Raw genomic sequence first — 14622 nt, 5'->3', positions numbered from 1 at the left:
TGACTTTATAATAACTGCAACCACTGACTATTAATTTTGCCCTTCAAAAAGTATACCTAACATGAAAGTGAGAGAAAAACAAAAAAGCAGTTTACCAATCATGTTATCTAAGGAGAGGTCTGGGAGTTTATTCTGTAGCACTCCTACAGGAATTCCACAGAAAGACACGGGTGAATATAAAGGTGACACGCCAGAACTACTGCAAAGACATAATAATTAGATGGTTCTTACATATTTAAAACATATTTAAAACCTGGTTCTTACATATTTAAAACCTGCATCACATGTTAGTAACTCAAAATACTAATTTTAGATCATAGTATCCTATCAATTTTTACAGTATTCATTAATCTAACCCATAGGTGAAATATCTCTAGCAGGTTTACATAATCCCCTAATAATCTGAAGTCTTAATTATCAATTTAAAAATATTTTTTTCAGAAAAAAGGTCCTGCTATTTTTATATGATAAAATAAATGGTAATCTAAAGAAAGCAGGAAACAAAGCAAAACAAAAAAGAGATCCTATTGGTTCATTTACCTGTTCCGTGAATTTCGATTACAAACGGCAGACTTCAGTTCCCATATCATAACCCTGCCATCACTCACTATGAGGGCAGCTGCGTTCTCATTGACAGGACAACACACCATACTGAAGGGACGGACAGTTTTTGTCACCCTGATTGCATCACACTGGCTTCGTAAATCATAGGTAAGCTCCTGGACAGGATCTGGATCTTAACAGAGTATAGTTTTCTTTTAAATATTAGAGAGCAACCATATCAATGTCACTGCTACTTGTTTTAATTTAAATAATACCTCAACCAAAAAGGATATCATCCCTTCACTAATGCAAAGTTTGTCAAAAATGGCTTCCCTGTTTACAATTACTAATTTCTTCAGGATATAAAGATAATTTACTTAATGACTATCTACACCAAGTTTAATTTCCAAAATAATTATTATCAAAATAGTCTATTTAATATTTTTAAAATAAAGAAAATTCTTTGAAAAAGGATCAACAGTAATGTATGATTAAATAATGAACAGTGCACTTGTAGCCCAACATAGTTTACTGTGGTCTACAATAAGCCTGAAAATAATTATACTTTATAAAAGATGTGAAAGTCACTTTCACCTTTACATAGTACATCATTCCATAAAAACATTAGTTTTGTTCTCCAGGATAAGACTGATACTGACAACTGAATGCCCTGGAGACTTATTAACCAGTTAACTTTACCATGGAAATCCTAAAGCAGAGAAGTCAAAGGGGTGTAATAATAAAGGTATATACAAGGTTGGACTTGTGCTAAAGAAATAATCACAAAAGATAACATCCACTTAGCTCATGGATATAATCAAGAAGGGATTACAAAATATTACTATCTTTGCAGCATACAAGAGGTGCACTGTTACAACACTCAGAGATTATCTTGGGCTTGGGCTTTTTTACGCCTCATGTTATAACCATATACTACTTTCTTAAGGCAAGAATTATTATTAACTCCATGCTTTGGTAAGTATTTGCCACATGAAGCTTTATAAAATAATTCTGAAGAAAAATATAATTAACATTATTGTGAGATATAAACTCACCTGGTTCCTCACTTGAAGTGGTGAAAATACTATTGTAAGATCTTCGAACACGTAAGGTTATACAACCATTTTCATGTAGGCAAAATAAACCATCACGTTGAAAGCAGGGTATTACCTTTAAATAGATGATGTATTTGTTTTTTAAAACAATAGATTTTAAAAGTATATACAGTGAGATTCATAAACTCATATTTAGAGAATATGGGTGAAAAAAACCCCAAAACACAAAAATACACATATAATCCCCTAGTTTTAAAACTAAATGAACATTTTAAAAAAATCCATCAATAATCCTAAAAAATCTGTCTTTATCCATGTAACTTAAATAGTTCAGTACATATCTCCAGATCAGTCAGAAGAATTTCTAGAGTTAAATCAAACCAATCTAAAGTGCAGAAAAATAAGGAATGTAAAATAACATTGTTAACATTTAAATAAATAGAAAAAGAGAAAGTGAGACTAAGGACTTTTGCAAGATTATGGTTTTTCTCTACATAATTCACAATCAACTTTTGGTAATATAATTTATAAGCTGTAGATACCTGCAGAAATGGAACTCCTGTTCGTTCTATTGCAATCACACCCACTGTCTGATTCACCTCAAGGTCAAGGATTAAAATCTCTCGAGGATAGAGTAGCAACATGTGATTCCTTTTGGAAGGCAGGTATGCCAACTGAAGACAATCATTCAGAGTTATGAATTCAGCACTGAAAAAAGTAAACATTTACTTCAGGCACCAAGAAATGAGTCAGACACACAAATGAACTTACTCATGAAACAGAAACAGACTCAGAGAAGCAGAAAACAAATTTATGGTTACCAAAGGGGGAAGGAGGTAGAGGAGGGATAAATTAAGTGTTTGGGATCAGCAGACACAAACTACTATATATAAAACAGATAAACAACAAGGTCCTACTGTGTAGCACAGGGAACTAGATTCAATATCCTGTAATAAACTATAATGGAAAAGAATCTGAAAAAGAACACGTAATATAATACGTATAACTGAACCACTTTGCTGTACACCAGAAACTAACATAGCATTGTAAATTAACCATAATTCAATAAAAAAAAAAGAGTCAGACTTTATTTGTATCAGAAAAAGCTAAAAAAGGATTGAATTTTGTACTTTCCACACAATAACTGTCAATGAGAATGTACAACTGTTTCCTGAAATGACCAACATGGGCTAGCATCTAAAAATTAGATCTCTCCTTTGTGCCAAAATGCAAATTACGACAATGATACTGCATAGGTCAGATAGAGACATGTTTCTGAATATTTGAAAATGTAAAGTAGTCTAAGTCTGTGGTATGAGGCGGTCAGTGACAATACGATATGGCATTCACAAGACAGTAGTTTTATTTTGATTTTGTAATTAGAAGTACTAGACAGACTGCTGAAATGAAGCCTCAGGACTAAAACATAAAGCACGTAGGGCAGTTAGGGCTAGGCAATTGGATCAGGAGTCACTGCACTATCTGACGGCTTGGGCAAGGCCTTCATTCACTTTTCAGCTGTCTTAAAGCTTTCTTGAAACAAAGCTTGGTACTTTATTCACTTACCACAGCATTTTCTTCCGTGTAAATAAAAGAGATGAAATGATATGAGGATTATAGACTGTTAAAGAGTCTCAAAACTCATTTTAGTAAGTTGTGATTGTGGTATGTATTTAATCACAACTTTATTTTATAATAAATTTATATTTAATATATTTCAGTAGGAATGGGCATACAACTATGTACCTTTTTTCTTACATAACAATTTTATTAAAAGGTTTTGAAACTTAAAATAAAGTTAGATTAGAGAACTAGAGACAGGGATGTGGATTGCATTAAAGCCCTGGCTCTGCATTTCCTAGCTGGGTGAGCTTAAGTAACATATTTAAAACAATGTGAGACTCAGCTTCCTCATTTATAATGTGGGCACAGTACTACTGCCCAGGATTGTAGCAAGATTATATGTAATAATGTATGTGAAAGCACCCAGAGTAGTTCTATTTGAAGGGATAAATAATGCATTTCCCCAGTACTCAAGATGAACATATGATTCACATGACAGAAAATATAACGTATATAAATCATAACTTATAAAACTATGCAGGCAAAAAATAATTATTTATGATACAGAATCAATGCAAAGTAAATAAAAAGTTCTCAAGATATTTAAGGAGCAATCTTAAATTATTTCAGCACAGGGTGGGGGATAAATTAGTGAATTTAATCAGCCTATGGTTTACTATATAAAAATGATATTTACATATAAATTCAGAATGTAATTGTAGAGCAATTTGTATTTTACATTTTTTAGGTAATTACCCACAAAGTCTAGATAGAATAATCTTAGCATATTAAAAATAAAAGCTTTTAAAAAATAAATGCCAAAAAAACTACCAAAGCAATAAAAATATAAGAACTACCATAGCACTAGGAAAAAGACAGAAATCTATTTTTAATGCATAAAATTAGTTCTTTAAAATAAAATTGTATTCAGTTGAAATTTCTGAAATAAACAATAATAGCTAGCCTTTACCAAAAGAATGCTTATTGAGTATCAGACACTATGTTCAGTACTTAAGCTATTTTGCACCTATTAATCCTTACAACCCTAAGAAATCCTTTAAAACACTATTTTAGAGATTGGGAGAGTGAAATTTGAGCAAGATTAAATTATATTTTGAGTCACAGAGCTACAGCTTCCCTTAGAATCTTGGCCCTTAAACAGTATGGGAAACATCTTCATATGCATGAGAAAAACACCTATATTTTATTGGCTAATGAGATGACACAGCATTTAAGTCAGGAAAATGTATTTAAAATGAAAATCCAGCTTTTGTCCCCCAATTTTTAATGTGTTCAGTAGCCATAATCTTAGAATCTTTATCTCTTATTTTCAGAAGTCAAAACTTTTCATGTGTAAAAATCAGGGGGGGTTGTTTACCACATTACTGGAAACAAAGGAACCATGTTAATGCTAAATCTCTTCTTAGGGGAAGAAACAAAAAACATTTTTCCTCTTATAAATTCAAAATTACAAACAAGAAAGGGTAACATGAAGAAAATTAATCTTAGTACATCTCCAAAAATGATGTTTTCATGAATAGATAATATCTAGATAAATGTTGAATAAATAAATGAATGTCGCTGTTAGTTTTACACTTGTAACCTACCTAGGTTTCTCTTGAGTGATTAAGATTTTCACTTTATTAAGAGCCTTCTTGGCCCCTGTGGCTGCAGCCAGCTTGCTGTGAGCTGGGCTGGAGTGTGGGCTGGATATGTACACTTTCTTCCCAGGGCCTGAGGGTGGCTTGGATGGAGAGAAGTCTGAGATGAATACAATGCCCTCACTGGTGAGTACTGTATTGAGAGAAGCAAAACTCTGATTAAAGTTTAATCAAGTTTAGCATAGAGTTTTATTCCAATACAATTTTGAGAGCAAAGTAATGATAATTTTAATAATATAGAACTGGCAGTGTTATGCAGTCATAACATAACGGGAATGTTCTCCAAGTTACAGTGAAACTGGTGGTCCATTACAATTCATCAGAGGCCTCCAAGCTCAGCATTCCAAATTAATGTTTTATATTAAAAAGACACCAGAAGGTTACTGGCAGAAAGAACAAATGTTTGTTCTTCCAAATATATTCAGTGCATGGACTTTCATTAAAAACCTTTCCTCATTATATCTCATAACTTCAAAATCCAAAGACTTTCAGAATATAAAATTCACAGAAGAAAAAAAAAATCCCATATGGCTCTGCGTACCACACTTGGTAAGTTCAAATATTTGACTTGATGATACTAATTTTTCATCATTATCATGAGCTACTCAGTCTAAATATATTTCCTTTTTCTTCTTGCGTATCAAATTGAACCTCGGGATGTGTAAAGAGTGTTCTTTTTCTCTTTACATCTAGAGTAAAAGTGAAGTGCCAACAGCGGTTTACTAAGTGTACAGGAAACAGAAATATTCAAGGAGGCAGCACCACATTTAACAATACAAATTATACCTTTTTATGACTGAAAAAATAATCCCCCTCAAAACAGGCTGGCTAATACTAATACATATCTGATTATAAAAGTCTTATCTATCCTGGCAATCAGCAAGGCTGCTTTAAACACAGGGAACAAAGCAGCATTCAAGAATCATGACAACCCCAGCACATTCAATGAGCAAATTAAAGATGTTAGGTCAACTGATGCTTTGAAATATATAGTGCTCTCATCAACCAAATTACAGAGATGCAGTAAATTAGCCTGAAGCCTCTCTCCTTTCAGATTACAGAAGTCACCCTTCAAGGTCCCAGTCATTCCCCTTCTTTTGCGATGCCCTCACTCCCTGACTCTGCCAGCTAGGCCAGCCCTCCTCTGTGCTCCCACAGCACTGCATTTCACAGCAAACTAGTGAGTGAATGAGTGAGTGAGTGTACACATACGTTCATATACACACATTTATATATACGAAGCCTAAACACATTGTACTGCAATTATTTATACAGCTGTGTTTCCCATTTTAATTTCTACTTGTCTGTCCTACTCTCCCTGCATCAACTCACACATACACACACCCCTCAATAAATGTTGGTGGATACATGTTAGAATTTTGAGTCATTCAAATCCAGGGAAAACATTCTTTACCATAGTTAATCCCCTTACCTCTTTCCAGTCGTTGATCAAATATCAAAATGAAGCCTACTTTGACCACTTTATCTAATACAACAACTTGCCCACTCCCATTCCCCCATTCTCTTTACCTTGTTTTACTTTTTTATACCACTTATAACCTCTTAATATATTGTAATTTATTAATTCATTATGTTCATCGTTTACAATCTGACTCTCCCTCACTAGAATGCAAACTTTATGAAGGAAGGAATTCTTGCCTTGGTTCACTGATATACTCCAGGTTCCCAGAACACTCCTGGCATATAACAATAGCTCAAGAAATATCTGTTGGATAACTGAATAAAAAATATTTTCTACATAATTTAGTCACAAAAATATCTGTCTAGAATCTAATTTTTAGATCAGTAGCTCAGTAAAATATCAAAAGCGCATTGGGAAAAACAGCCTCCACAAGAAAAAAATCCCTTGGGCTTGGTCTGTTCCTGACATGCATCTGTTTATGGCACTCAAAATACACGGCATGAATTAAAACAATTTTTTAAAAAGGAAGAAATGAATTTGGCCACAGACTAAATGAAACCCTTGACTCAGGTTCTTTCGATGTTCCTAGAAAAAAATTTAATTAAGTCTGAATTAGAGTAACACAGCAACTCTCTCTTTCTCTGACTAATCTAATTCTGTTCACAAATTCCACACAGTGAAGGTCTAGCTTGCTGATTTAAATTTCTAACCATCAGAATACTTGCAAATGCTATGGGTTATGATTTAGTATCTGTAATAGGAGCTGAAAATATATGAACTAAATGTGTTTCTCATTTTAACATTATAAATGTATGAAGGGTGTGTGTGTGTGTGTGTATCTTATGTACATAGCATTAACCATATATGTTACAAACACCTCAACTCATTTTCCACAAGAAACTAGTACTCACAAGTTAAATGTGAGGGATCAAAAGGATCAAAAGAAAAAGAAAGAATGTTATCTGCATAGCTCTTCTTCCAGAGTTTGGTGCCAGTATCTGCATTCCAGAGCACGATATAATTTGGCGGATGGATAGCAAGCAATAAATCTCGGGAAGCATCTTGACTCCATAACCACTGAACATCTGCAAAGACCAGAAGAATAAAGGCAAGATTCAGAAATCACCCACCGCAAATTATTTGTCTAATGTGTCCTTGATATCTAGTTGTGTGTGTGTGTGTGTTTACATAATCCTTAAAATCTTAACTACACCCCCCTCAATGTTGCATATATGTGTCAGGACTGATAGGAAAAACTAATTTTATATAAAAATGAGCTGTCTGGACATTAGAATCTAGAGGTCAAAATTTCCAAGTAATCTGAAATATTACTTCAAAGAAAATACAAAGCAATTTACACTATTCATTATTTAAAACTTTATGTCAAAGACTGTCCTAGCCATGATCAATGTCAGACTCTCCTAATGTTTTTGTGGAATTACTTAATGGGACTTTATAGAATTTCATGTTTTTTCATAACAATAAAGAGGATAAGGATCTAGTTCAGTAGTACAGTAAGTACCTGACAAGTATTTTTTAAATAGTCATTTAAAAGATTCACTCAGTCAAGAGAGCCACTCAGTCAAAGCCTGAAGAGCCCAGGAATACTGTATTGATTATAGGTCAGTAACATAAGCAAGCTAACAAATGATCTATATGAAAATGAGAAAAAAAATTTATCTCTATTAAGAGAAAGTAAGCACTGAGGGCTAATTCAAAAGAGCAGTTTGGGCAAGCTTACTTATATTATAGCTTACATTTACAAGACTGTTCACAGCAGCTTCATTTTTCTCATCATCATGCTCAACTGAGGGCAAGATTGAAATTAATGCATTTTACCAAAGCACAAATCAACTGAGATTTGAGGAAATAAGCCCAGAAGCGTATTGATAAGGAAAAGAAAGCTAGATTCGGATCAGCAGAACAGGCTAAACACAATCAAGAGTTAACTGAGAAGTGACGAAATTAAACGAATGGGAAAAACCAACCACTCTAAGAGTAAGTGTATTAATACAGACGCTTGGCGGAGTACAGACTTTCCTCACCCTGAATAGGCTTGGCATGCTCCTGGATCTCACACTGAGCTACTCCTGCTGCTACATCCCAAACGATGATCTTTCCATTGACATCAGCAGAAGCTAAGCGCAAGGAATATGGCGAGCCAATGTTATGGTGATAATTTTCCCTGGCCCATTTAACCTAGTATCAAGAAGAAATCAAATCAAGTAAATACTTGCACTGGATGAAACTACACATAATTTTCATAAAACACCAACTGGAACCCAAACTACATTCTACACTTATATTATAAAAATAGGGAACTAGGGAACCCTACTACACTGTTGGTGGGAATGTAAATTGGTACAGCCACTATGGAGAACAGTATGGAGGTTCCTTAAAAAACTAAAAATAGAACTACCATATGACCCAGCAATCCCACTCCTGGGCATATACCCGGAGAAAACCATAATTCAAAAAGATACATGCACCCCAATGTTCACTGCAGCACTATTTACAATAGGCAGGACATGGAAGCAAACTAAATGTCCCTCAGTGGAGGAATGGATAAAAATGTGGTACATACATACAATGGAATATTACTCATCCATAAAAAAGAATAAAATAATGCCATTTATAGCAACATGAATGGACCCAGACATTGTCATACTGAGTGAAGTAAGTCACGTACAGAAAGACAAATATCATATGATATTGCTTATATGTGGAATCTAAAAAAAAGGGTACAAATGAACTTATTTACAAAACAGAAGTAGAGTCACGAATATAGTAAACAAACTTATGATTACCAAGGGATAAGGGCAGGGGGAGGGATAAATTGGGAGATTGGGATTGACATTTACACACTACTATATATAAAATAGATAACTAATAAGAACCTGCTGTATAGCACAGAGAACTCTACTTAATACTCTGTAATGGGCTACATGGGAAAAGAATCTAAAAAAAAAAAAGTGGGTATGTGTGTATGTATAACTGATTCACTTTGCTGTACAGCAGAAACTAACACAACATTGTAAATCAACTATACTCCAATAAAAATTTTTAAAAAAAGAAACTAGCTTCCATCTTGAAAGTCAGACATTTTTATTATTATGATATTTTTTAAAAGTTGCAATTAAAATATTTTTGAAAACATCACCATGTTCCTGCCTTTAAAATATGAAAAATGATGCACAGCCTTAATAATCTGGGGAATTCAGGTAAAAAAAACTCCAGAATATCATATCTTAAAATGGTATGATCATTGGTATATCGTTTGATCATAGTAATAACCATAAAATCTAATTCTGAAATAACATGTAAAATCCTAAATTGCTAAGCAGAATCTTTTTCTGCATTCTATTCTTCTAATTAAAAGGAGACAACTTACAGCTACAAAAACCTTGCAAAGGAAAAAAACAAAAGCAAACAAAAACTCTGGCTATCCCTCTCATAAAATTGGAAAATAACGTTAACAGTTTTTTCTCTAAAAAACAAATTTGTGCATCATAGTTTTAGTAATATCATTAAGAATAGTTTTTTTAAAAAATAAAAAACACAAGAATCCTGGCACAAAATCAAGGAATTAACTGAGCATCGAATAATGGCAAAGTAAGGAATAAAACACAGAATCCTTACTCTGAGCCAAGGCCTTCCCTGGACACAACCTCCCCTCCCCTCTAGCTCAGCATCCTACTTGCTTACTTCAGAACATTTCCCCCACAACACTTTGTAATTACTCTGTTTACTTTCTTTTGACCTATCACCAACCCTATCACCAATCCCGCTCCATAGGGCAGGATCACCAAGGCCTCGCTCACATTTCTGTCCCCCCCCCATAACACAGTGCTTGCAGCTGACGTTCGAGTATGTGTTCAGTAAACGAACTTAACACCACAGATGCTTCAAATATATACCCATGTAGACATATGTACACAGACACACATATGTGTGTATTTATAAGTAAGCACTCATAGAAAATGCTAGGTTAGGGAAGCATGCTAACCAATTCCAACAGCCTTCATGAAAAAGATGGAAACAAAAAGTTTTCTGAACTCCAGTGTTAATAAGCCTTAGGTTTCTACTCCAACACATCTTTTCCTCAGGCAAGAATTTTTTTAATAAAATGTGTGCGTAGGCATATATATATATGCATATATGTTTGAATGTATATAAACGTATATTCACATGTGTGAATGTATGTATACTCTCCCTCCTCATTATTTGCAGATTCTGTATTTGTGAATTTGCCTACTCGCTAAAATGTATTTGTGATTTTATTTGCGAAATCAGTATTTGCAGTGCTTTTGCAGTCATTCATGGACATGTGCAGGGTAGTGAAAAATCTGAGTCACTCAACATACAACTGCATCCCAGCTGTGGCTGAATGAGGCACTCTTGCTCCAGTTCTCATAATGTAAACAAATGTCTTTTCTGAGGTCTATTAAGTACCATGTTTTTTGCATTTTTGTGCTTCTTGTTGATGATTTCACTGTTTAAAATGGTCCTCAAGCGCAGCGTTGAAGTGCTGTCTAGTGCTCCTAAGCACAAGAAGTTGTGACGTGCCTTACAGAAAAAAAACACGTGAAATAACCTTTGTCCAGGCATGAATTATAGTGCTGTCGGTCATGAGCTCACTGATAATAAATCAACAATATATAATAAATGTCTTTTAACAGAAACACATATAAGACAAGGTTATGTATCAATCAGTTGATGAAAATATTGTGACTAAAGGCTCACTCGGAACCACACCGTGTATTTCCCCGAGGAGCCATCAATGTTTCAGTATATGCTAACTCAGCATTTGCAACAATTTTACAGAATAAAACTACCACGGATAAGAATTATTGTTTTTTTTTTTTTTGTGTGTGTGTGTGTGTGTGTGTGTAGTACTTGACTTCCATCTTTGTAAATGTCAAGCAGTGTACATATTAAAAAAAAAAAATCAGACCTACTAGAGAATGGACTTGAGGACACGGGGAGGGGGAAGGGTAAGCTGGGACAAAGTGAGAGAGTGGCATGGACATACATACATCACCAAACATAAAACAGATAGCTAGTGGGAAGCAGTCGCATAGTACAGGGAGATCAGCTCGGTGCTTTGTGACCACCTACAGGGGTGGGATAGGGAGGGTGGGAGGGAGGGAGAGGCAAGAGGGAAGAGATATGGGGATATATGTATATGTATAACTGATTCACTTTGTTATAAAGCAGAAACTAACACACCATTGTAAAGCAATTACACTACAATAAAAATGTTAAAAAAAAAATCACCTAAACACAGCATAATCAAACTGCTGAAAATCAAGATAAGGAGATGAGATGAGAAAAGATACAATGCATACACAGAAACAAAGACAAAAATTTCTCATTAAAAATTACCCAAGCTGGGAGTGGTATCTTTAAAGCACTACAAGAAAAAAAGAAAAAGAAAAACAAAAAACAAAAAAACTGGTGAAATAGTTTCTCAGCCAAACAAAAGCTGAGAGGATCAACCAGCTGAGAGGATCAGATACCTCAAGGACTTAAAGGAAATTCTTCAGGCAAAAGGAACATGACGCCAAACTGAAACACAGATCTAAACTAAGAAATGAAAACTCCAGAAATGCCAAAAAGATAGAAATGGGGGGGAGAGAGAGAATATGTTTTTTTCTCAAAATAAAAAAAAACAAAAAAACAAAAAAACCCCCTATACCTAACATCAGAATTGATGGTGAAGGACTGAATGCTTTCCTCCTAGGCTCAGGAATAAGACAAGAGTATCCTCCCTCCACTTCTATTCATTGTAGTAGAGGTCCTAGTCAACACAATAGGACAAAGGAAAAGAAATAAAAGACACCAGATTATCAGTGAAAAACCCAAACTTGTCGTTATCTGCAGATAACATGATTGTCTATGTTAAAAAAAAAAAAAATCACCCAAATTACTAGATCTAACAAGTTTAGCAAGATCACAAGATACATGTTAATATTAAAAAAAAAAAAAATCACCTGTATTCTTCTCTACTTCACATTACATACAAAAATTAACTCAAAATGGATCTGAAATTTAAATATAAGAGCTAAAACCATACATTCTTAGATGAAAACAAAGGTGTAAATCTTCTTGACATTGGGAAGAGCAATGGTTCTTGGATACAGCAACAAAAGAAAAAAAATTATACCTACATCAAAATTTAAAACTTTTGTGCTTCATAGGGCACTATCAAAAAAGTGAAAGATAACTCACAGAATGAGGGAAAATATTTGCCAACCATATATCTGATAAGGGACTTGTATCTAGAATACATAAAGAACTCTTACAACTCCAAAATTTTTAAAAATACAATTTTAAAATGGGCAAAGGAATGAACAGACACTTCTCAAAGAAGATCTACAAATGGCCAAAAACACATGAAAAGATGCTAAACATCATTAGCCATCAGAGAAATGCAAACCAAAACCACAATGAGAACCACTTCATATCTGCTAGGATGGCTATAATCAAAAGGACATGTAATAACAAGTGTTGTTCAGGATGAGGAGAAATTGGAGCCTTCATACGCTGCTATAGGAATGTAAAATAGTGCAGCCTCTTTGGAAAATGGTCTGGCAGTTCCTCAAAAAGTTAAACATAGAGTTACCACGAGTCAGCAATTCTAATCCTAGGCATATATCCAAGAGAAATGAAAACATAGGTTCACACAAACAGACTGTTTACAAATGTTCACAGCAGTATTATTCATAATACCTAAAAAGTGGGAAATACCCAAATGTCCATCAATAAATAAATATTGTATTTCATACAATGGAATATTATTCAGCAATAAAAAGGAACAGAGTTATTGACATATGCTACGGCATGGATGAACCTTGAAACATTATGCTAGGTGAACGAAGCCAGGCACATATCGTATCGTCTCATTTATTTGAAATGCCTAGAACAGACAAATCTACAGGACAGAAAGTAGATTAGTGGCTGCCTAGGGATGAAGGGGACGGGGAAAAGGCATGGGTGGCAACTGCTAATGGGTACAGGGTTTCTTTGGGGTTATGAAACTGACTGTGGTGACAGCTACACAGCTCTGTGGATATACTGAAAGCCAGGGAATTGTATGCTTTAAACGGGTGAATTTAAATGGTATGAATATCTCAGTAAAGCTGTTAACAACGAAAAAGACCCCCAATCTCTATCTCCAATTGTAACATGTCTCCTAAAATTTCAGATCAGTGTAATTCAATTGCGCCAGGTGTCTCAGACTTTGCACGTTAAACACTTAAACTCACCGACTTCTCACACACTCACCTCATCAAAGCAACACTGCCATTCAACTACTCAACAGAATCCTTGGAGTCATTCTATTCTGACTCTCCCTTAAGACTGTTTACTATAAAGGCTATCAAGTTTACCTCTTAGCTCCTAAATGTAACTCCTTCACGTCTCCGCTTTATTTTAGGCCCTAAGAATTTCCTGCCCAAATTACTGCAATTCTCCTAAATGATCCCACTGCCTTGTCTTGCCTTTTTCCAACAGATCCTCCACTGATTCCAGAATGAGTTTTTCTAAAATGCAAATACGATCATATCAATCTCCTACTTAAAAATCCAGATTCCTTCATAATCTTACAAACCTTTCGGGGCAGGTGAATTTCTCCAGCTGCCTTCTTTCATCACTCCTACATGTGTATCCCATCTTTTAGCCATCCTCACACATATTACTTCCCTTTGTGTATATTCTCCCTTTTTCCTGCAGTGCACCTCTCCCAATTTTCACTTGGCCAACTACTGTTTACCAGTTCCTAAAATGAAAAGACTTCTGAGACCCTCCTCTGATCCCTAAAACGAGGTGACCTGTAGCTCCTTTGTCTTTCCACAGCATATTAGGCAGGTCTCACCTACCACACTGTATTTGTGTGTTTTCTTTTCATTCTTCCTCACTAAACAATGAATTGCTTGAGGGCTTTCATCTCTATATCCTTAGCACATGTTAGGTGCTCAAAATTAATGAGTGAATGAGTGGTCCAGTACATGGTAGAATTAGTGTTTTCCACCAGCTTTGAAATGACCTAAGAACTAGCATTTTAGCTCATCCTAGCTCATCTGAGCCATACTAGCTCATCCTGATGTGACATTATATATGGAAATACTAGGCTACCCCAAATAGATTATCATACTTAAAACCTATTCAACATGTGTACATATGACTTACTGAGATTCTAGCGATATTTAAAACTTTAGAATAGACAATATGTTATAGGGTCAAAGTAGGATCTGACTTACCTTGACAACATCAGCTTTATGTTTTTCTAAAACTTGAAGCGTTTGAGCAGTATTGGAATCAATCACTACCACCAGCGAATGACATCCATAAGCAATTAAACCTTGCCAGCCCCTAA

The 14622-nt window shown here is 34.8% G+C and overlaps 1 protein-coding gene and 1 long non-coding RNA gene across 8 annotated transcripts in view; one reads left to right on the top strand and one right to left on the bottom strand.

Annotated features, from left to right (window-relative positions):
• Positions 1-14622, top strand: part of LOC309635585 — a 712727-nt gene that overhangs the window by 102964 nt on the left and 595141 nt on the right. The window lies entirely within an intron of this gene.
• Positions 1-14622, bottom strand: part of WDR11 (WD repeat domain 11) — a 64763-nt gene that overhangs the window by 48824 nt on the left and 1317 nt on the right. For 6 of the 7 annotated variants that reach the window (XR_014248883.1, XR_014248884.1, XM_082406927.1 and 3 more), the window contains exons 2-9: positions 14507-14618; positions 8291-8444; positions 7157-7330; positions 4769-4955; positions 2141-2306; positions 1599-1713; positions 541-736; positions 96-199 (exon numbers count right to left, since the gene is read on the bottom strand). Coding sequence is in view for 5 of the 7 variants with exons in the window: in XM_082406927.1 (XP_082263053.1) it covers positions 96-199; positions 541-736; positions 1599-1713; positions 2141-2306; positions 4769-4955; positions 7157-7330; positions 8291-8444; positions 14507-14618 (1208 nt within the window). In the remaining 2 variants the exon portion in view is untranslated. The remainder of the gene's footprint in view (positions 1-95; positions 200-540; positions 737-1598; positions 1714-2140; positions 2307-4768; positions 4956-7156; positions 7331-8290; positions 8445-14506; positions 14619-14622) is intronic. The other variant, XM_082406926.1, reaches the window with a different exon arrangement.

The sequence above is a fragment of the Balaenoptera borealis genome (assembly GCF_965194805.1).
Source record: "Balaenoptera borealis genome assembly, chromosome: 10".
Taxonomy (NCBI): Eukaryota; Metazoa; Chordata; class Mammalia; order Artiodactyla; family Balaenopteridae; genus Balaenoptera; species Balaenoptera borealis.
Note: the sequence above shows the minus strand (reverse complement) of the source record. Positions and strands in the feature narration are given on the sequence as shown.